At 40.3% G+C, this 24,154-nt stretch overlaps 1 protein-coding gene across 1 annotated transcript in view; it reads left to right on the plus strand.

The window, feature by feature from the left end:
- The window catches only part of LOC148508605 (uncharacterized), a 653,608-nt gene that overhangs the window by 414,917 nt on the left and 214,537 nt on the right, over nucleotides 1–24,154 (plus strand). Inside the window, exon 18 of the mRNA XM_088444305.1 lies at nucleotides 4,936–5,409. Coding sequence (XP_088300431.1) covers nucleotides 4,936–5,409 — 474 coding nt within the window. The remainder of the gene's footprint in view (nucleotides 1–4,935; nucleotides 5,410–24,154) is intronic.

The following is a 24,154-nucleotide window of genomic DNA, read 5'->3' on the forward strand; positions in this document are numbered from 1 at the left end:
CATTCCAACCAATCAACTAGTTGGATGGTTGGACAGAAAATCTTTACGTGTGTACCCAGCTTTAGGATAACCTGCACTTCACTATTAAGAGCCACTGGATCCAAAAGCCAATTAAAAGTTTATCTCCCAGTTTTTTATCCAGGTAGAAAAAGGAGCAATATTACCAGTTCTGGCAGTGTTAGTAAGGCATCCCCACAAGGTTTGTGTCCTGTAGCAATAGAAACAGTCCAGTGGTATCTCCACTCAATTAGCTGGTCTGGATCTGTATGGCATAAATCCAGTGATGTCCTCTTCTTATACATATTTAGTGAGTGAGGGATCCAATGCAGTAGGGCTCAATGCGTTTCCATGTGGAATTGACCCACACCTTCATGAGGAGCAAATGTTTGGACTTCCATAGGGGTCTCCAATACTTATAATGCTCTAATGAGTGAATCATTATCAGGTGTCTATAAATAATTAACAAAGCCATGCAGTAAATTATTAAATACATTCTAGAGTAAGGGTATGCAATCATATCTTGATTCAACATAACATTTAAAAATAAAAATGAGTATTGTTAATAATTAAAGTAAAGTAAATAAATGTATTCATTATACCCCAGTCGCAATCATGTGAGCGCTACCCGGTCATGTGACCCGTGACGTGTAGGTACCATCCAATTGGTTAGAGCCGGTCATGTGTCCGTGACTCATATACAGTTCCACAGACAGGTGGCAGACTCTAATGAATGCAGATCTGTTGTTGAACAGGTTCCATAGTTGCTACGTTTGTGGAATCACGTGGTGTAAACAAAGATCACGTGACTCTGCGATATTCAAAGACACTAAAATCATTAAAATAATTATCTTGCCAAATTACAGGTAATATATCTGAGGAGTAGAAATTAGAGGTTTGTATGGGTTGAACTAATAACAATCAGTTTAGTTAGCAATAAATATTAGATCAAACATACATTATACGATAAAATGTATCAAAACACATAGAGGTTTATTAAGCACTGAAGGAATCTTCTTAAAACAGAGGGGGAGAGAGAGTGCAAAACCACATTTTCACCCAGGGCCCTCATAAGCATACATAGATTGTTAGAATAGAAGACTATTATATGTAATTTTTAAATAATAATATATAGAATATGGATTAATGAATTGCCAATTACCAAAATAAATAATAACCCTGAAGTTAATACTCTGGGTATTGTTATGGTGATAGGGACCCTATCTACCCAAGACATCTGAAGTAAATTGCATCAAATTATACTAAGTTCCACAGATTCGTTGAGGCCATTTTGATGTAGAGTATTCAATTTGAACATCCAGTAGACTTCCTGGTGGCACAGGATTTTATGTCTATCTCCTCCACGTGGAGTGTTCGGGAACTGTTCTATACCAACGATAGATAGATTACTGATGTCACCTTTGTGAACTTCAGTAAAGTGCCCTAGAAACACTGTTGTTAGGAAATGTGTTAATAATATTATGACAGTGCTCCAAGAATTTCTTTTTAAAAATACATATTTTAGACCGCATTCTCATGTTAATAAGTAGATGACATAGATGGAATCACAATTCGTGAAACTATTGATAGTAAATGGTTACTTTCTAAAACTCATATCTATAGTATTGGTTCATCTAGGAATATGAGTTCATATTGTGCATCTATTCTTGCCACATCTGTAAAAGCCTGGTGGTCTAGATGGTATCCATTGTTTATCTTGGAGATTTATCAGACTGATGGTAGGAATCTTAGTTGTCTTTAAAAATGTATTTAAATATATTCTTTAAGGATTTATTCTTTGTATAGATAATGAGTGGTTTATTGGGCAAAAGCTCTCTTAGAATACACACATACACACAAATGAAAAAATATGTTGTGCACTGCAGGTGCGCGGCAAAAAAGTGGGCATGGTCACATACCAAAGGGGCGTGGTCACATACCGAATGAGCGTGGTCACTGAAAATGGTGTGTGCCGACATGACACGCCAGCCTTTTCTCGTCACTCTGGGAACATTCCTTTCCATTCCATATGCAACTTACCTATACAGTGGTTTCTTACAATGTGGTACCTCTGAAGAGATATATCCTCCCTGGGATGATGGCGTCTTCAGTCGGTATTCACTTTTCACGTACTGTAGGCCACATCATCCAGAAGATGCCTGTTTGTGTAAGAATAACAACAGGGTCATCATCATACAACAGCGATTCAAAAAGACTCCTTCCCCTTTGTATCTTCCTTCCCCCTGCATCTCCCAGCCACACAATATCCCCCTGCATTGTCTCTCAGTACACCATCACCTCCCCCCTGTGTCATCTCTCAGCCACACTATTGCCTCAGCCCTGCATCATCTATCAGCACACCATCACCTCCCCCCTGTATCGTCTCTCAGCCACACCACCACCTGCCCCCCAGCGTCGTCTCTTAGCACACCATTTCCTGCCCCCTGCATCATCTCTTAGCACACATTTGCTTCCCCCCTGCATCATCTATTAGCACACCACCACCTGCCCCCCTGCGTCGTCTCTTAGCACACCATTTCCTGCCCCCTGCATCATCTCTTAGCACACATTTGCTTCCCCCCTGCATCATCTATTAGCACACCACCACCTGCCCCCCTGCGACGTCTCTTAGCACACCATTGCCTCCCCCCTGCATCATCTCTTAGCACTTCATCACCTCCATCCCTCCCTCACTGCATCATCTCTCAGTCACACTATTGCCTCTTACCTCTGTGTCATCTCTCAGCCACATCATCGCCTCCTCCCTCTGTGTCGTCTCTCAGCCACACCATCGCCTCCTCCCTCTGTGTTATTTCTCAGCCCCACCATCGCCTCCCATCAGTGTCATCTCTCAGCACACCATCACAGATACACACACACTGACATAGATACACACACACTGACATACACACACTGACACAGACACACATATACTGACACAGATACACACACACTGACACATACACACACTGACACAGACACACACACTGACAGACACACACTGACACAGATACAATGACACACACACACTGACACAGATACACACACAGTGACACATGCGCACTGACACACATACACACAAACTGACAGATACACACACAGATACAGTACACAGATACACACACAGTGACACACACACACACACTGACACAGATACACAGACAGTGACACAGAGACACACACTGACACAGATACACTGACATACATACACTGACACAAATACACACACCCAGTGACACACACACACACACTGACACATGCACATTGACACACATACACACACACTGAGACACATACACATGCACACTGACACACACACTGACACAGATACACATACCCACACTGACACAGATACACATACACGCACTGACACAGATACACATACACGCACACTGACACAGATACAAACACACAGTGACACACATACACAGACACAGTGTTGTCTCTCAGCCACACCATCGACTCCTCCCTCTGTGTTATCTCTCAGCCATACCATAGCCTCCCATCCGTGTAATTTCTCAGCACACCATCACAGATACACACACTGACACAGACACACACACACACTGACACACACACACTGACACACACACACTGACACACATACACACACTGACACATGCACACTGACACAGATACACACACACTGACAGACACACTGACACAGATACACCGACACACACACTGACACAGATACACACACAGTGACACACACGCACTGACACACATGCACACAAACTGACAGATACACACACAGATACAGTACACAGATGCACACACAGTGACACACACACACTGACACATACACACACTGACACAGATACACACACAGTGACACACGCACTCTGACACAGATACACAGACAATGACACAGACACACATACTGACACAGATACACTGACACACATACACTGACATAAATACACACACCCAGTGACACACACACACTGACACATGCACATTGACACATACACACACTGAGACAAATACACATGCACACTAACACACACTGACACAGATACACATACACACACTGACACAGATACACATACACGCACACTGACACAGATACACACACACAGTGACACACATACACAGACACAGTGACACAGATACACATACACACAGACACACACACTGACACACATAAACTGACACACACTGACATAGATACATATACACAGTGACACATGCACAATAACACACATTCACACACACTGACATAGACACACACACATCTTTCACACAAATGCAGCCAGCTAAGTAAAAGCATGGCTGACATCAATTGAAAGTCACCCCCCCTCCACAGCAGTCCGACCCCCACTCCTCCCTACCAGCAAAAAAAAAATACTTACTTACCTGGCTGCAGTGGCTGATCTGGAGCAGAGACAGCATTGGGGAAGCACAATCATCCTAGCCTCCATCGGCAGCTCTGAATGGCAAGACTGCCTGGGATGGGCTGCGCACTTCTGCTGCAACTCCCCCTACAGTCCCCTGCAGGCACACTTGCCTGTTCGTTCAGTAGCCCTCACACAGTCCAGACCAGTGCAATGGTGGCGGGGGGGCGGTGCGGGTACAATGTCCTGGCCAGCGGTGCCCCCCTCTGCTGGGTCTGCCACGGTTCCCAGGGCACAAGCCCCACTCACCCTGCCATAGTTACACCAATGGGTGTGAAGTATATTTACAAATGAATGCCAGATCTCTCTCTTGATATTGTTTTTCTTTCTAATTAGTTTTGGTTTGTAAGAGATCTGATCTATTCATCTCAAAACAGTGCATTGTACTGTTGTTGTTGTTTTTTGTTTTATTTTGTTTGTTAAGAAATAGTAAAGTTGGAATAATCAGTGAAAACTGCATGTTATGTATTATACAGTATGTAAAGGTGGTTTGCATTGGAATAATATTTTCCTTTTTATTTTTTGCACTTTTCTTCTCTAGCTGCAAGTCCCTGTGCAACTGCAGGATGTGACCCAAATGCTAACTGTGATGATTCTACAGGTTCAGCTGAATGTGTCTGTAATGATGGGTTCATAGGAGATGGCATCGAATGTTCTGATCCATGCTCAAGTCACATTGTTCTCAATGACATCTGGAGAAGTACATCTAATGTAGGCAGCTATAGTCTTCATTGTGACAAAGGTTTGAGTGGATGGCATCGCTTTATTGGCAAAGGAGGCATTAACATGCCAGAATACTGTGTGCCAAAACAGAGTTGTGGTACTACTGCCCCAATGTGGCTGAGTGGATCCCATCCGATGGTTAGCGATGGTATAATAAGTCGCACTGCTTGTTCCAACTTTAATGACGATTGTTGTCACTGGTCAGCAACTATTCAGATTAAAGCTTGTCCTGCTGGATATTATGTATATGAACTGAGTGGAATACAAGATTGCTATGTAGCATATTGCACAGGTGAGTACTTTACTCTGGAATATAACATAACAGGCTATAGCTACTATACCAATTAAAATTGAGATATTTAGCAAAGCTCTGTTCAGTAAGACATACAGGATGACAAGCTTTCTAATCTCCATCCAAAGATAGCACTTACTACATAAACATGCTAGAATATGTATACTTATGTGTGATTTTTCTTTTTCATGATTCATCAGACTTGAGTTCTAAGTCTATTGGAGCATACACACGGTCAGATTTGTCAGACTTGTCAGATTTGTCAGATGAACGATTGAACGATTAAACGATTTGAACGATTTTACCAAAGTTTTGAACGATTTGAACGATTTGAACGATTGAATGATTTTTGACTGCATTAAAATGAATGGAATCGTCCAAGTCTGGCTGCAAACACATCAGATGTCAAATATCGTTATCTGACCATCGGGAACGCGCATCGTTGATCGTCCATCGTTCAGGCATGTCAGATATGAACGATTTTCCTTCAGATATGAACGACTGAACGATTTTTAAATCATTTTCGTTCATATCTGAAGGAAAAATCTGACCGTGTGTATGCACCATATAACATGCGTTCTACTGTATGCCTAAACATACATGTAAATATAAGAAATATGTGGCATGGGGATGGAATTTACTGTGATTCACATATGGAATAATTCCTGAGTAGTTCTTATAATATTATATACAATATGGAAGTCCCAAAGTTAAAACGAAACAGATATCATATGTTTTTTTTAATATGTCCTCTTCAATTTCAACTTTAATTCTTCCCCATATAACAAATATACATTTAAAAACGAAATTAGGCCCAGGTGCTGAGGAGTTAAAGTAACCCTTCCAGATATAACACAGCTGAGTGAGAGAGTCACTCTCACCACAACACAATAGGATATAAAAAACAAAAGCAGCCGTAGTATCTGAGGGTTTAGAAGTGAATGTCATTCAGAGCAGTTCTAAATACTGTGAGCACTGAATGGAAGCACTTGCACTTTGTTTGGCAGACTGAAACGGAGACAGCTTTTCCAGGTGTCACAGCCTGTGAGCGGCTTTACCAAAAGCCTCACATTCATGTCTCCCATCCACCTGCAGAATTAACTTCCACCTGAAACCCTCTAGAATACATCGGTCACACGGACCCTCCAGAGCGGCTTCCCATCACCACTTGAGTTCCGCACAGCTTGGGTTGAACACCGGAGCCAGCCATCTGTGGACGTGGTTTGCTGTACCGCTATTGCTGGATTTCCACTCAGCATAACATGGGACGGTACCAACACCTGTGCAGGTATTACCCAGTGCTGTGGAACATTCACACAATATATGTTTATTTGGAATTCTATTGCACTAGTGCGTGGACCATCTTCAATATACCCCATATGGAAACTCTTTTCTAACTGAGGAACACTATTATAGCCATCACTTGTTTAGGGGTCTGGACTCCAGGATAAATTGATTATTGAAGTACCATTGCTTGCTCATTTGAATTCACATTGTTGCAATACGTTATAATAGCTGCTATTTTTAATATTGTTTTTTCATGTGTTCATTTTGTCAATAAATGTTGCAATTATATTTAGAACTGCTCTGAGTGACATTCACTTCTAAACCCTCAGATACTACGGCTGCTTTTGTATTTTTATAACAAATATACATTAACAGGCAAACAAAAAAAATAGCGAAACAATGCAATAAACTAATGCTTTCAGGAATGAAATTACACCTTTGTTATATACTGAAATGTAAAATGGTGACTATACTTACAAAGCCAGGGGAGAGATAGGGACACAGGGCCTGATTCAGACCCGCTCGCGGGTCGATGGTGGCCCAGTGCGCATGCTCGGCATGCTCAATGCGCGTGTGCGAGCCCCGTAGCGAGTGAGATCTTCACTCGCTCTGGAGCTTGCAGCAATACGGGGCAGCTGTCGATGTTGATCGACAGCTTGCCCCATTTTGTAGGTGGGTAGGGGGGGTGGCTGAGCAAACGGAGGCATTCCCGAAAGAACACCTGCCGTTTGTGGGCGGCCCTACTGACATCACTCGTGATGTCAGTAGTGGACTTCCGGCTCTATTAGAGCCGGAAGTCCACTTGGCATTGCGAGTGCAGAGACCCTACCATAAGGGTCTCCTCGCAATGCAGATGGTCGCAATAATCACGACCATCTCTAGGCCACTTGCACAAGCTGTGGGTGGTCACCCACAGCTGTTCAAGTGGCCTGGAGGCCGGAATAAAAAAAATAGGGATGCCCCGATTCAGAGATAGTGCACGCAAATAGTGTGCACCTCTGAATCAGGCTCACAGTACATTTCAAAAAGTTACTGAAAACACCTCACAAAGCACCTTTATGTGAATGTGAATATGTTTAATCTTTGGTTCATGTAAAATGTAATAGGTTTGTTAACGTCCCCCCTGATATTAATGTACTAGTTTTGTAGACTCGTCATTCGTTTTGTTGTGAGCAAGGCAACATATGAATAGATTGCAGGTATATCCAACTGATGCCAGACATATGCATTGTATGTCCTTGTGTGCATAGCATGGACGTGCAGATAATGTATCCAAACAGTGGTTTTTAGCCAAAAGATTGAGTGACTTAGTGGAGAAGATGGGTGACTGGGCTGGCCCTTGTAGGCAGTATAATAATATGTATAAAAATAATAGGCTTTAATTCACTGAATTTACCTCATGTATGTGACAACATCATTTAAAAAGAAAAATCATACATACTCTGCACTCACCTAATTACCCTTCAAACTATAATTTATTTAAATTGAGAGAACATTGGTTCTTTATACCTGCTGAATAATGTTGCATTGCTAATTTCCTCTGGTTTGTTTTTGGCTTGCCTTTAAACAAACTGTGGGTCTTATTCAGGTTGGATCGCATGGCTGTGTTTGCACGCAGCCAGCCGATGTTTGCATTCTGCATATACCTATGCATCGGAAATCAATCACAATGAGCATGCAGTCCAAGCGCATAGTGATTGATATGAAGTGACCATTTGGGGGTGGAGAGGGTGGGGTTGTCGGTGGAAAGTTGGCGTGTTTGTGTTGAACGCCTTTACAGGGCCATATATAATTAAGCCCCTGCAATTTTATATGCTGGCAGAGGTCTAGATGGTGACAGGAAGTTTAGCAGCTTGTACGGCAGGGTCAGGTCAACTACAATTGTGCATATGGTTCTGATGTTAATCGACATTTACCAATGTTTTCATGATTTGCAGATTCATGTCAAGGGAAGTGGGTGGCTTTATAAAGTGGTGGGCGTCTAGGTATAGTGCTGCGGTTGCTGTGCGATTGCAGTTATTAGCATATTTTTGCATCGGCTGGGTATGTGCGATCGCAGCCGTGTGATCTGTGCTGAATCAGGCCCTGTGTCTACTTTGCCTCATTATGCATCCCTTTCGCTATCGTATGCTGACAGCATATGCTGGAGTTGTGCTGTTAACAGATATAGTGGGAGATGTACTCTGATTAACTGGAGAGTGATAAACGACCAGCCACTCAGCTCCCAACTGTCATGTTACAGGCTGTGTTTGAAAAATGACAGTTGGGAGCTGATTGGCTGGTGGTTTATCACTCTCCAGTTTACCACGTTTTAGAGCTTAGTTCATCTCCCCCAGTAAGAGGTCTGTGAAGCGGAGAAAGGTTTGCTCATGCTGGATGAAGGAGTTGCTGCTGCAGAGGAATTCTCTCTCACACATACCACTGCTAATGGAAATTTGGGAGAATAATCCAGAAGACTACCAGAGCTTCCTGTGGATGGATGATGCCACGTTCCAGGAATTTCTTGGCCTAGTGATGCCATACATCACAGGATACCAAGCTGCGGAGGGCCATACCTGCTGAGGAGAGGCTGATCACTACTCTGCGATTCCTGGTGACTGGCAGATCCGTGGCTGACCTAAAGTTTGGCACAGTGATCTCAACACAAGCTTTGGGTCTCATTGTACAAGAGACCTTCAAAGAGATATTCACCATCCTCAAGGTGCAGTAATTCAAGGTAAGAACAATTTTTAATGTCTCTCAATGTTATATGCTGCTGGACTCAACTGTGTGCCCCCAAGTGTTATTTGTTTGCTGCTCTTATGATAAATGCTGCTCGACAAAGCTGTATGCCCCCAAGTGTTATTCATTTTCTGTCCTTAAGCTAAATGCTGCTGGACTCCATTGTATGCCCCCGAAGTGTTATTCTCTTACTGCCCTTCTACTAAATGCTTCTGGACTCCACTGTATACCCCTGAACTATTATTCTTTTGCTGTCCTTATGCTAAATGCTGCTGGACTGCAGAGAATTCCCCCCAAGTGTTATTCATTTGCTGCCCCTATGCTAAATCCTTAAAAACTCCACTGTATGCCCCCCAAGTGTTATTCATTTTCTGCCCTTATACTAAATGCTGCTGGACTCCATTGTAAGTCACCCAAATGTTATTCGCTTACTGCCCTTATACTAAATGCTGCTGGACTCCACTGTATGCCCCCCAAGGGTTATTCTCTTTCTGCCCTTATACTAAATGCTGCTGGACTCCACTGTATGCCCCCCAAGTGTTATTAGTTATCTGCCCTTATGATAACTGCTGCTGGACTACAGTGAATGCCCCTGAAGTGTTATTAGTTTGCTGTCCTAATGCTAAATGCTGCTCGTCTCCACTTTATGCCCCCAAAGTATTTTTCGATTTCTGCCCTTATGCTATATGATGTTGGATAGATATATGTTTAGAGCTATATTTTAATTTTGTATTTTTGTTTTTAGTTTCCTTTGACAATTGAGGATTGGCAATTAATTGCACATGACTTCGAGTCAAGTTGAAATTTCCCAAATTGCATTGAGGCAATATGTGGGAACTTATCTGCATAACACCACCTGCCAACACTTGTACTGCTGTATGTAGAACAATTATAAATGTATTTTTAGTATAGTGTTGATGGCCACTGTTAATGCGAACAATGAATATTTATATTTGGATGGGGAAAAATGGCCATGCATCAGATGGTGGGTTTATCAAGTACACTGTATTTTATGAAAGGATCATGTCCAAAAGCCTACATTTACCTCCCAATGCAAAAAAAACTCAGTTTTGTGTTTGTAGCAGATGAGGCATTTGCTTTGCATGAACACTTAATGAAGCCCTTTGCTCAAAGGAGATTGACTAAAGAAAGGCGGATTTTCAATTATCGACTATCAAAGGCAAGGCGCACTATGGAGAATGTCTCTGGCATCATGTGTAGTAGGTTTTGCATATTCAATACACCAATTAATTTACATGTAGACAAAATTGAGTGGGTGGTTTTGGCCTGCTGTGCCCTTCATAATTTGCTTTAGTGGAAATCCACTTACCTATGGCCACTATCTACATCACTAGCAGATCCTACTAACGGCATAGACGAGAGTGATATGTGGACATATGTGTCTATAACATGGTTTCCCATGGTGGCCTCTATACTGTGTGTGCAAAACAGGTCAAGGAGGACTAGCTGGCCTACTTCAATGCAGAGGGGGCAGTGTCTTGGCAGGAAGACTGTATTTGAGAATGTCTTTTGGTAATTCTGCCCCTTGTATTATAAATAAAAACACATTTGCTTTCATAAATTATTTTGTGTATCAAGTTTTTATGAATATTAATCTACTATATAAAAGCAAAAATTTGTCCTTCTGTCTTTCTATACAAATCGACAACAGAGAGAGGAAAAGAAGACTCTTTTTTGGGGGCACTCTAATTTCAATATGTAATGTTGTTGTTATAAAACTTAACTTTTAATACATCTCATTATTAAGAAGAAAAATATCCTAAAATATAAAGATATTTAGACATACACATAAAAAGTTATTAAATAAAGATCATGGTATTATGATCCAACACTTACTCATATACAGATCTGTATCACATCCAAAAGGTGAAAAAGAGTAACTCTTGTAATTTTTCACCTATTAAATCAAAGGTATTTGGGACAGATGAATATGTCATAATAGCTGCATCAATTGCATGACATCAGACAAACCCCATAACAAAGTTCATTGTACATTTGCATACAAAGAAGTCAAAATAGCTCTTGTAATATTTGAAACTATCAACTCAGAAAAGGAAATTTAAAACAGGTGAAATCATCACAAACTGAGAACCTGCTTTTAGTTACAAGTATTACACTGCATATATTGTCCAGCATCAATTTTTCAAATAATAGTTGCCTATGGATCGCTAATATAGATAGAAACCAGGCACATTAATTTCAGATTTATGATATTGAATTGATACTGATTATGTATAGTCAGCTCTGAAAAGCATACACCTTTACTTGGGATAGGGATCTACTGTCAGTTATTTGCCCGTCGGCAGAGAATAGTTTATGAGAGTCCCTTATCCCAAAGTGTATGATAAAAAGATTTTCCTGCATCTGCTGTCAGTTCCAAGATATGGGGCTGATGAGAGTACAGATAGTGAGTTTAGATAGTGGAGATGTAATGATCAGTAATAAAACAACTGTGTATATAGAGCATAGTGCAACTTAAAAACTGGGTGACAATATATTTAACCAAATAAGTATTTGGAATAAGAAAATAAGGTAATTTTCTTATCATATATTCCGTACAACATCATATAAATTATATTGTTTTAACCATCCATTGGTAATACACCTACCACAGGTATTAACCCTAAGGATAATTTTATATGTAATCAGAGAGGAAGTGGAAACTCCTCTGTTCCAGTCCACTGTGGTTCTGACTGAGCATTTGCCCTAGGTAGTGAATACTCACTATAAGAAACCCAGATGGAAGTACTGGGAGGGAAAAGTTGTATCTCCCATATTGAGATATGGGGGAATGATTCTCTTGGTAGGGTTAAACCCTACTATCTCTAAGGAGGCACAGTAAGAAAATAGTAAGGTACCTGTATTTAGAGGTCTATATGAAGAATAGCTGTTCGAATAGTAGGGATCTGGTGTACGCACAACCAATGTCCCTATAAACCAACACGCGTTTCACCCCTTAAGCTTGGTCATGGTCTCGTGTATTGAGAAATGCATGTGCTTAAATCAGGAAGTACGGACTCACGGCATAACAGCCACTGGGTCCGAGAGCCAATCACCACAGTGGGAGTGACATATGACGTCTGATCACCTTTGTGACAGACAGGACTTAGAGCCAATGGTTCACAGCGTCCCTGCAGCCGGAGCTTCCAAGCAATCCAAGTGGTGGATGCGATATGCAAAACAAGCGTCCCAGCTACCGCCAGGTCCGATAGCCAATCAACACAGTGGGCGGGACATATGACGTCTGGTCACCTTTGTGACAGACAGGACTCAGAGCCAATGGATTGTGGTGTCCCAGCAGCCGGACCTTCCAACCAATCAGTGTGGTGGATGCAATTTGTAAAACAAAACAAGCTTCCCAGCTGCCAAATCTAGGAGTCAATCACAGCTGTGGGTGGGATATGTGAACGGCATCCCAAATGTTTATTCTAATGATTAAACACCACTGCGGGTGGGACATTTGTCATCTGATCACACTGTGTTAGACAGGGTTCAGAGCCAATGGAACGTAATGTCCAGGCTACTGAATCCTCCACCCAATCATTGTTATGGGTGGCACATATATGCATGGCCTATTTATGATGATCCTGTGATAGACAGGTATCATAGCCAATAGCTATATATCCTAGGTTAATAAGTTCATAGATAGCTTGTTTCATACTGTTATCCATCACGGGTATGCATATAACGTTACATAGTAATATTAGCAATACCAATGTTAATGGACATTAACAAGCCCATTCAGCAGGTTGGTAGTTGTAACATAACTCCTTCCTAATTGGTTAGCAAGTTGTTCTATTTACCATGGTACTTAACAAAACGTTCATACATCAGTATGAGTGTGTATTAAGGACAGTCAGAAAGTTGATTGGATTATAGCCATTTTGGCAAAAGTTAGTGAACATTTAATGATTGAAGATTTTAATTACAGAGAAATGCATGGTTCCTTTGGGTATATGTTTGAGTAGAAAAAAAAATATAATATATAAAAATAAAGAACAGAAGTAATTATAAAATAATTATAAACATATACACGGTAGAAGCCCCAAAATCAATAAATAAACAAATAATCGACATGGCAAAAGCCAAAGAATTAAGGTTACAGATAGAAGACTAATATTAATTGCAAAAAACATCAAGTATATATCATCAATTTCTGCAGATAGGATCCCTGGAAGAAATGTATGTATTGTGAGTTCTATAGAGGAGAAAATGTTTGGTAGTTTTGAAAGTCTAACAATAAAACAGACATGAGCAAGAAAAGAAAGAGAAAAAGAAGATAACATCATTCTAGCTGGAAAAGAGAGATCCGATAGTAGTTAGCAGACCAAAAATAATAGATATTAATATTAAATGCATATGTACATATACATACATATACAAATTCATATACATACAGTCAGGTCCATAAATATTGGGACATTGACAGAATTTTCATATTTTGGCCTCTATTCACCACCACAATGGCTTTGAAATGAAACAAACAAGATGTGATTTAACTGCAGACTTTCAGATTTAATTTGAGGGTAATTACATCCAAATCAGGTGAACGGTGTAGGAATTACAACGGTTTCTATATGTGCCTCCCACTTTTTAAGGGGCCAAAAGTAATGGGACAAACTAAACAATTTTAAATCTAACTTTCACTTTTTAATACTTTGTTGCAAATCCTTTGCAGGCAATTACAGCCTGAAGCCTGGAATGCATAGACATCACCAGACGCTAGGTTTCGTCCCTGGTGATGCTCTTCCAGGCCTCTACTGCAAATGTCTTCAGTTCCTGCTTGTTCTTGGGGCATTTTCCCTTCAGTTTTGTATTCATCAAGTGAAATGCATGCTCAATCGGATTCAGGTCAGGGGATTGACTTGGCCATTGCATAACATTCCACTTTTTAGCCTTAAAAAACTCTTTGGTTGCTTTTGCCTTATGCTTCGGGTCATTGTCCATGTGCACTATGAAGCGCTGTCCAATGAGTTCTGAAGAATTTGACTGAATATGAGCATATAATATTGCCCGAAACACTTCAGAATTCATTCTGCTGCTTTCGTCAGCAGTCACATCATCAATAAATACAAGGGAACCAGTTCCATTGGCAGCCATACATGCCCACGCCATGACAGTACCACCACCATGCTTCACTGATTAGGTGGTATGTTTTGGATCATGAGCAGTTGCTTTCCTTCTCTTCCCATCACTCTGGTACAAGTTGATCTTTGTCTCATCTGTCCATAGGATGTTGTTCCAGAACTGTAATGGCTTTTTTAGATGTTGTTTGGCAAACTCTAATCTGGTCTTCCTGTCTTTGTGGATCACCAATGGTTTGCATCTTGTGGTGAACCCTCTATATTCACTCTTGTGAAGTCTTCTCTTGATTGTTGACTTGGACACATATACATCTACCTCCTGGAGAGTGTTTGTGATTTGGCCAACTGTTGTGAAGGGGTTTTTCTTCACCAGGGAAATAATTATTTTGTCATCCACCACAGTTGTTTTCCGTGGTCTTCCGGGTCTTTTGGTGTTGCTGAGCTCTCTGATGCGTTCTTTCTTTTTAAGAATGTTCCAAACAGTTGATTTGGCCACACCTAATGTTTTTGCTGTCTCTCTGATGGGTTTGTTTTGATTTTTCAGCCTAATGATGGCTTGTTTCACTGATAGTGACAGCTCTTTGGATCTCATATTGAGAGTTGACAGCAACTGATTCCAAATGCAAATGTCACACCTAGAATCAACTCCAGACCTTTTACCTGCTTAATTGATAATGAAATAACGAGGTAATAGCTCACACCAGTCCATGAAATAGCTTTTGAGTTGATAGTCCCATTACTTTTGGCCACTTAAAAAGTGGGAGACACATATTGAAACTGTTGTAATTCCTACACCGTTTACCCGATTTGGATGTAATTACCCTCAAATTAAATCTGAAAGTCTGCAGTTAAAGCACATCTTGTTTGTTTCATTTCAAAACCATTGTGGTGGTGAATAGAGGACAAAATATGAAAATTCTGTCAATGTCCCAATATTTATGGACCTGACTGTATATGCACGTATACATCCACATATAACAACATATACATAATTGGTAGTATATGAGTTGTAAGGGGAAAAAGGGGCAGAAAACATGAGGGATCAAAAAGATTACCATGAGATATCAAAGAAAAGCTCCATAGTTTATATTCTCATTCAAACCATATGGGGCAAGTATTACGAGTTTGAAGATCCACTCGCTCTCTTTATGCAATAGTGAGTTCATCACATCCCCTCCTCTGATCCCCAAAATTATTTTTTCAAGACCATAGGGTCTGATAGAATTTAATTGTCCTCCATGTTTCTTATATACATGTTTCACTAATGTTGTTATATGTTTCATATTAGTAAATTCCTAATATTACCAGCATGTTCTAAGATTCACTGCTTCAGAGCTCTTGAAGTCATCCCAACATACCTCAATCCACAAACGCATTCTATGCAATAGATGACTCCAGATGCATTGCAAATAAGGAACGTAGCAATTGAGCATGTTTCTTCCAATTTATCTTCCACTGTGTGTTTCTTGATCATATAAGCTTTACAGCTTCCGAATGCATATGATCCTTTGGCCTGCAAGGTCTTTGTAGTGGTTCTTGTAAAATGACTCTGAACTATGGAGTCTTTGATCATCCTGGATCTACTCCAGCTCATCAATGTTTGACTCGGTATTCTTTCTCTTAAATCCGTGTCCATTAGTAAGATGGCCAGTTCTTGTTAGTCATATTTTTAATATCTCTCCATTCCTTGCAGAAATTTCCTACAAAGCGCATACTACCAACTCCTTTTGGTTTCTCTTTGTTTGTTGGAAAAATAAGTGACTCCCTATTTGTTTGAGCTGTCTGCTGTATTGCTCGTTTTATGGTACGATGACTATAGCCCCTATAACTCAATCTCTGCTTAATTCAATACTTCTTTCTTTAAACACTCGATTGTCAGAGCAATTTCTGTCTAAGGTGTAAAAATTCGCCTTTTGGTATATTTTGCACTATAGATGGGAAGTTGGAGCTTGTACTGTGAAGGAGGCTATTTGTTGCGGTGCTTTTTGGGTATAACTCTGTATGAATATTTCCATCCGTATCTCTTTTGATTTTTAGATCTAAAAATGCCACTTCTGTTTTGCTTACTTCCATGGTTAGATGGGAATTCAGGTTGTTATTATTTCATTTATTGATAAACTGTTGTAGGAGATACTCTGATCCTCTCCAAATGAGTAGAATGTCATCTATGTTTCTAACCCATAATATGGCATTTTCAGTGTAGGATTCATTATCCAGGCCAAAACATATTCTTGTTCCCACCAACCTAAGTACATATTTGCGTAGGTGGGCACACAAGCTGCGCCCATCGCAGTGCCATGTATTGGTAGAAAGAACCTGTCATTAAATGTTAAATAATTTTTGCACAGAACGAACTCCAGAAGTTCCAGGAGAAAGTCATTTAATTCTTTGTTGTCCCTCATATTCAGGAAATGGTTGACTGCCTTCAGGCCCATCTGATGATCAATACTAGTATATAGAGACTCGACATCCAAGGTAACCAGCAGCCAGTCATCCCTAATTTTGATGCCAGTGATTTTGCATAGCACATCTGATGTATCCTGAATATAGGATGGTAGGCTCACTACAAATTCCCTCAGATGTAGGTCAATGAATGTGCTAGCCTGTTCACTGGGACTCCCAATGCCAGATACAATTGGTCTGCCCGGAGGTTTATTATTTCTCTTGTTAATTTTTGGCAGCATATAAAAGGTAGGGACTTTTGGGTTTTTGACCATCAAGTAGTTGTATTCTTGTTTTTTTATCGTCCCTTCTCTTACCACCTTGTTAATAAACCTATTGTAGGGAATTAAAAAATTATCTGTGGGATTACAAAATAGTTGTTTATAACAGTTTTCATCAAGCAGCTGCCTTAGTGCTTCCTCAATGTAGAGTTATTTTGGCCAGATGACTATATTACATTACTATATATTACAGTTCATCCACCTGTGGCATTGCAATGGCATTGAACCTAGGGCATGATTCAGACCCGGTTTTTAGGCTGCATTCGCATGCTGCTGACCAATTGTCGCTATCTGCGCATGTGTATGCATCACAGTGTGCATGCACGAGCCAGTCATTGCTATCAGGAAGTGATCACCCACAACACACAGACTGCTCACTTGTTTGACTGACAGAATGTGCCATTTGTGGGGGGTGACAGGGGAAGGTCCTTGAAAATGGGGGAGTGGTGTTGCAAATGCAGGCATGTCTGAGCATCAAAACACCATTTCTAAGGCATGCATAATTAAAAGGCAGCATCACTGTACACATTACCTGGCTGTTTTAAGCACAGAAGCACTAACAGTGCTTGTGGTAGGTTAGGGTCAACCACAAGCACTGAGTATGCCTCCGATGGTTCTCGATGTTACCAATTGTTATATACATTTCTTGGAGATAACTTGTGCTGCAAAAGAAAAGGGGGCATCATAGACTCATGTGCGATCGATCTGCCACCGCATGCTAAGACATAGTGGGTGTACTAATGTCTTGCCATGTGAACACTGCTTTCTTTTGCATATATTAGCAGCTGATGTCTGCGTGCAAACTCATCTAGTGAGTGGGTCTGAATCAGGACCCTACAGACCTTATTTAATTTTCTAAAGTCATTACAGAAGCAAATGGATCCCAAGCATTTAGGCATGAGCACTATGGGATTATTCCACTCGCTTGTGAATTCTTCCACTACCCCATGTTGCAACATGTCCTCCACCTCTCACTTCACTGCAGCCCTTCTTGCTTCCAGTATTCTATACAGCCAATGCTTAACTACAACTCTTGGTGGAGTAACAATATACTGTAATGCTCAATTATTTTGGAACACCCTGGTATATTAAAAAAAAACAGGTACAAGAAAATGTATACTGGAACCGCACTGAGAAAATTCTGCTGAAGTATAATGAATGATATATCTCATGTATATACCTTAAACAGACTTAATATATATACAGTCATATACGTGTTATGATATTCCTATCATGGATCATGAAATCACAGTCTAATAGGCCATCTATAGGAAAGTCTATGGTGCTCCCCAGAGTCAATTGTTAGCATGAAAACCACAGGAGAGAAGAGAGAGAAAGGACTCTAGGTGGGGGCACACAATAGGTATGGAGAAATGGCTGATATCAGCAATTAAATATTAACCTTTATTCAACATAATATTAAAAAGATGAGCAACTAGGACAATTCAACAAACAAAAAAACAGACAATACGTATATGAATAAATCAAGGGAGATATATTCTCCACTGAAAAAGCCAGGCAAGATAATACTGTGATGATATAAATACTAATATGTGCCTTTGGCCACAATACAATATTTCACATCAGTTGATTCACAGTTAAGGCATACTTGCCTATAAAACAGATAATGCATGTATACATAAATCAAGGGAGATGCATTCTCCACAAAGAGATCACCTCTGATATTAGTATGTCTCTTTATGATATTAGAAAAAATAGATAATACATATAAAATAAATCAAGGGAGATGCATTCTCCACTAGGAGAGCCAAGCAAGATAATATTGTGATGGTATAAACATTAATATGTGCCTTTGGCCACAATACAATATTTCATACCTATAAATTCACAGTTAAAACGTGCTTGCATATACAACAAATAATATATGTATACATAAATTAGGGGAGATATATTCTCCACAGGTGAAATCACCTATGATATCAGTGTCTCTCTTCTGGTATTTTAAGAGAGATAGGCACACAAGAAAATTTATACAGACAGAACAACAAATGATACGTGTATACATAGATCAAGGGAGATATATTCTCCACTGTGGATTGAAAAAAAACCGGGCGAGATAATGTTAAAATAATATAAATATTAATAAGTGCCTTTGGCCTCAATATGATATTCTTTACACAGTATGGGCCTACTATATCAGGAAAAGATCCCCTTAAGTATTGGTGTCTATCTCCTGATGGGATGAGTTCCCATTAATTATCACACATGCATTTGTATGTATGCCCACATGCACTGGAAATTAATGAAAAGAACATTTTTTGAATAAATCTCACATAGAGAAACTGCACAGAGTGTAACAACAACACTGAGACTATCAGGATGGACCTCATTAATGTCAATTACTGGATTGATGACAGAAATTAAATGCACAGCATGAGGGTATATAGTTGATAAATAAAGTCAGAGCAGTCAATCGCTTATCCCTCTAGTTAATTAACTGTTATGCTACAAAGAAAGAGACAGGGGTCCAGTAATGTATGTGTGATATTGAGATAAGATAGGCTGTCAGGTTATCATATTGAGGCCAAAGGCACTTATTAATATTTATGTTATTTTAACATTATCTCGCCCGGCTTTTTTTCAATCCACAGTGGAGAATATATCTCCCTTGATCTATGTATACAAGTATCATTTGTTGTTCTGTCTGTATAAATTTTCTTGTGTGCCTATCTCTTAAAATACCAGAAGAGAGACACTGATATCATAGATGATTTCACCTGTGGAGAATATATCTCCCTTAATTTATGTATACATATATTATTTGTTGTATATGCAAGCATGTTTTAACTGTGAATTTATAGGTATGAAATATTGTATTGTGGCCAAAGGCACATATTAATGTTTATACCATCACAATATTATCTTGCTTGGCTCTCCTAGTGGAGAATGCATCTCCCTTGATTTATTTTATATGTATTATCTATTTTTTCTAATATCATAAAGAGACATACTAATATCAGAGGTGATCTCTTTGTGGAGACTGCATCTCCCTTGATTTATGTATACATGCATTATCTGTTTTATAGGCAAGTATGCCTTAACTGTGAATCAACTGATGTGAAATATTGTATTGTGGCCAAAGGCACATATTAGTATTTATATCATCACAGTATTATCTTGCCTGGCATTTTCAGTGGAGAATGTATCTCCCTTGATTTATTCATATACGTATTGTCTGTTTTTTTGTTTGTTGAATTGTCCTAGTTGCTCATCTTTTTAATATTATGTTGAATAAAGGTTAATTTTTAATTGCTGATATCAGCCATATCTCCATACCAATTGTGTGCCCCCACCTAGAGTCCTTTCTCTCTCTTCTCTCCTGTGGTTTTCATATTAAAAAAAACATCCTTATTCCAAGCTTTCATCTCCACTGCTTGTTGTTTTTTAGTCAAAGTCAGGGAAGACTCTATGGGAACTAAGCAGTCCTCAGTTTTCACTGCTCTCAACATTAGCGTAAGAGTTTTCACTGCCTACAGCTTTAACAGGTTGAAGTGATACACTTGTTCTATTTTGCCATCTACCCAGTTGCTGTACTTGATAATTAACAGGTCCTACAGCCTTTATCACTTCATAAGGGCCTTGCCAATGTGCATACAACTTACTTTCTTGCATGGGCACCTTGTCACCTGGATTAAAGGTGTGTCTGGTTTCTTGGGTATCATAACACCTCTTATGCCATTCCATGTGCTTCTTCCAGGTGTTGCTTAATATAGACTGACCCATTGTAATCGGTCACACAATTGGGCTACAAACTGTACCACATTATATTGTAGTGCGTATTATTCATGAGGAGGCCAATGTAGTGTATTTTATTCCTGTGGAGGCCAATGTAGTGTGTTTTATTTTTTTGGACACCATTATGTGTGTATATTTTTATGTGAGAGCCAATGTTATCATTAGTCATGAACACCACATCCCCAGATGGTGTGTCTTGGCAATTTAAGAATATATTGTAGTGTGCCTAAAGTTGACAAGGATTGAAAATCACTGCTCTTGCCATTAAAGAGGATAAGGTCAAACAAACAGGGAATGTGGAGTCTAGTTGCCCCACCGAACATTCCACCTATTTTTTTCTGACTCCTTTCTTTGATGTCCAGCCCGTTTTCTTCAGAGCATAAAAACAATCAATAACTGTTGCCAGTTCTTCAAATGACTGAAGATCGCTCTGCAGGAGCCATTTTTGCAGTTCCCGCTTTAGATTCCACACACAATGGTCAACTGCCAGGATTTCCATGATTCTGTCTGGTGGGTTTCATTCAGGCTCAGTAACAAAATCATTTTGCTTTCCCGGGCCCTGTTACTCCTATTTGCACCAGAATTGAGGTCTTTAGCTGTTGATAATTTGCCTCCTGAGTTATGTGCATATCTACATAGGCCCACTGTGCTTCACCTGTCAAATAAGAAGCCAGTTGTACCACCTAATACTCTATTGGCCATTTAAGCCAAGTTGCCATCCTTTCAAAAGACAACGGAAATGCCTCAACATTATCTGTCTGGGTCATTTTCTGCATTACAGCAGGCATGCATTCATCCAGTTGCAGCTTACTGAGCTCTGCCCATAGCAGTTTGTTGCTCTCCACCTGGTCTTCAGCAACTGCTAGCATCTAGGCTTGCTGAGCCTGTTGTGCCACAGCTAGATAAGTTAAGTCTGGGAGGATTTTCTCCATCTTGTTCTCTGACTAAGTAGCAAAATTGGGCCTCTCTTATCATGCACCAGCAAGCCAGTAGTTGGAAGCCTATATAAACTAGCGGCAACTGTGTATTAGGCACAAAACTCCAAAAAAGTGGGTTTAAACTGTCTTGCAAATTAATTGTTTGTTCACAAAACACATAGGAACAAATTTCCCTGGTTTACTTGTACCACATTGTGTTTCAATACAGTTAAAACATTTTTTAATTTGGCACTACAATAGCCACCCATAATTAAAGCACTGTCTCTTTAATGGGCTTATACAGACCAACACAGATACCTTTAGCAGCATGTGCTTAAAAGTCTGTTCCACAACCAAACTTAACAAGTGCAAGTAAAATCACAGAGAAACACATTTGGTGCTTTTTAGCCAAATTTGTTTCTGCTATAACAAACCTCAGAAACATTTCAGTTTGTTTTGAAATAATTACACTGTGTGTACACTTGTTTCTCTTCACAATTAACACAGCATAAATTTTACACATTTGCACAAGCATAACTTTTCCACATGTGCAAATAAACCAATTTTTACAGGCCAGTTAACCTCACTCACCAACCCAAAAGACAGCGATTGGTCTCTGCCACGCGAATCATGGCCAGCAAAAATTATCCCATGAATGACACTATTTTATAAGATTGTCCTTACAAAAAACATATGTGATATCAGTTGCACTTGTCAGATGGATTTTTACTGATGAAAATGTTACATCTACAAATTTCCCAAACAGCATATGGATCTCTGACACTAAGCTAAACATTGGCAGCTCAATGTCACCTGGCCAACTTGTTCAGAATCAGGAGCACCTTCCCCCTGACTCCCAGAATAATTTATGCTTCACACGGACATACACCAATCAGACCCATGCAGAACAACTGTGTTATAAAGCTATCCAGCAGGCAACAACAGCTTTACACACACACACACATACTGTATATAGATAGACTGTTTACAGTGGTGAAACAACTGGTGCTTTAATCAATGTTCCAGGGTCCAGGACCCCTTCATCAGGACATACAATAGTGAATCAAACATTACAAACTTAAATACAAAAATTATCAAGACTCTCCCACCCCTTCTCCTGCGGGTCCCTGGCATCTAGCACCGCACGTCTGGTCTCAGGAGTGACATCACACCGGAAGTGGAATCATCCCAGTCTAGCCACTGGGAGGAGGGTTCCATACTGGCAAACACAAACAAAGTAGAGTATGTTTACATCCCCATGGTAACAGCAGCGTGTGGTGTCCACCAGACACTCCCCACTGCTTCTGACCCAAATCCACAAGACACATAAATACATGTACATTGCTGTATTAGGGGTGTGCTATCCCCAGGAAGGCAGCCAAGCAAGGTATACCTAGGCTCCATGTGCCTCCAGAGTGCATGCTCCCTTTGATCCAACCCCTGTGCCGATCACTGTTGGAAGCAGTGCTCTGGCAGCCCCGTGCCGGTGGCCCCCTCACCCTGCGGCTGTAGAAGAGATGGAGCAGCTGCCAAGGAATCAGAGTAATAGCTCATGGTGCTACAGGATGGAGCAGCCACTGGGCAATTCTTCATCTCCCCTTTACCCAACCCAACCGCCACCAAGCTAGAGATAGCCCGGTGGCTGCAGAGAGAATGGAGCAGCAGCCAGGTAAAACCTCCTACCCCACCACTATAGAGATAGCAGCAGCCCATCGGCTAAACAGACAGCGCAGCTGCCAGACAAATCCTCCCCACTGTGGAACCCACACCCGGCAGCTGGAGAGGGAATGGAGCAGCCACCGGGCAAATACAAAGTAGAAGCCAGCTGTCCATATTCTTCTTTCCCCCCTCCCCACGCCTATCTAGAGGCAACCTGGCAATGGTCCACCAGCAGCTGCTCAAGCCACTGGATATGGGTCCTGCTGGGCAGTAATCACGGTGCTGTCTCCCCCAATAACGTACCCACCCATGTTTATATACAGCAGAGAACAATGGTAGCAACCACAGAGTCTAGAAAGCACAAATAAATTTCACTCAAAACAGTTAAGAATAGAAATCAATCAATTATTTAATAAAAAAAGACATACAATAATGAATAAAAGGCATATATCAATATAATAGCAGCTGTATAATGAAAAATCATAATAAATTATCAACGTATCAACAATTAGTGTCAATAATGAATTAAGAATGTCCTGGAGTCTGAAACACTGCAATATAAGGGAAGGATGTAAAG

The sequence above is a fragment of the Taudactylus pleione genome, unplaced genomic scaffold (assembly GCF_031769625.1).
Source record: "Taudactylus pleione unplaced genomic scaffold, aTauple2 ptg000353l, whole genome shotgun sequence".
Classification (NCBI taxonomy): Eukaryota; Metazoa; Chordata; class Amphibia; order Anura; family Myobatrachidae; genus Taudactylus; species Taudactylus pleione.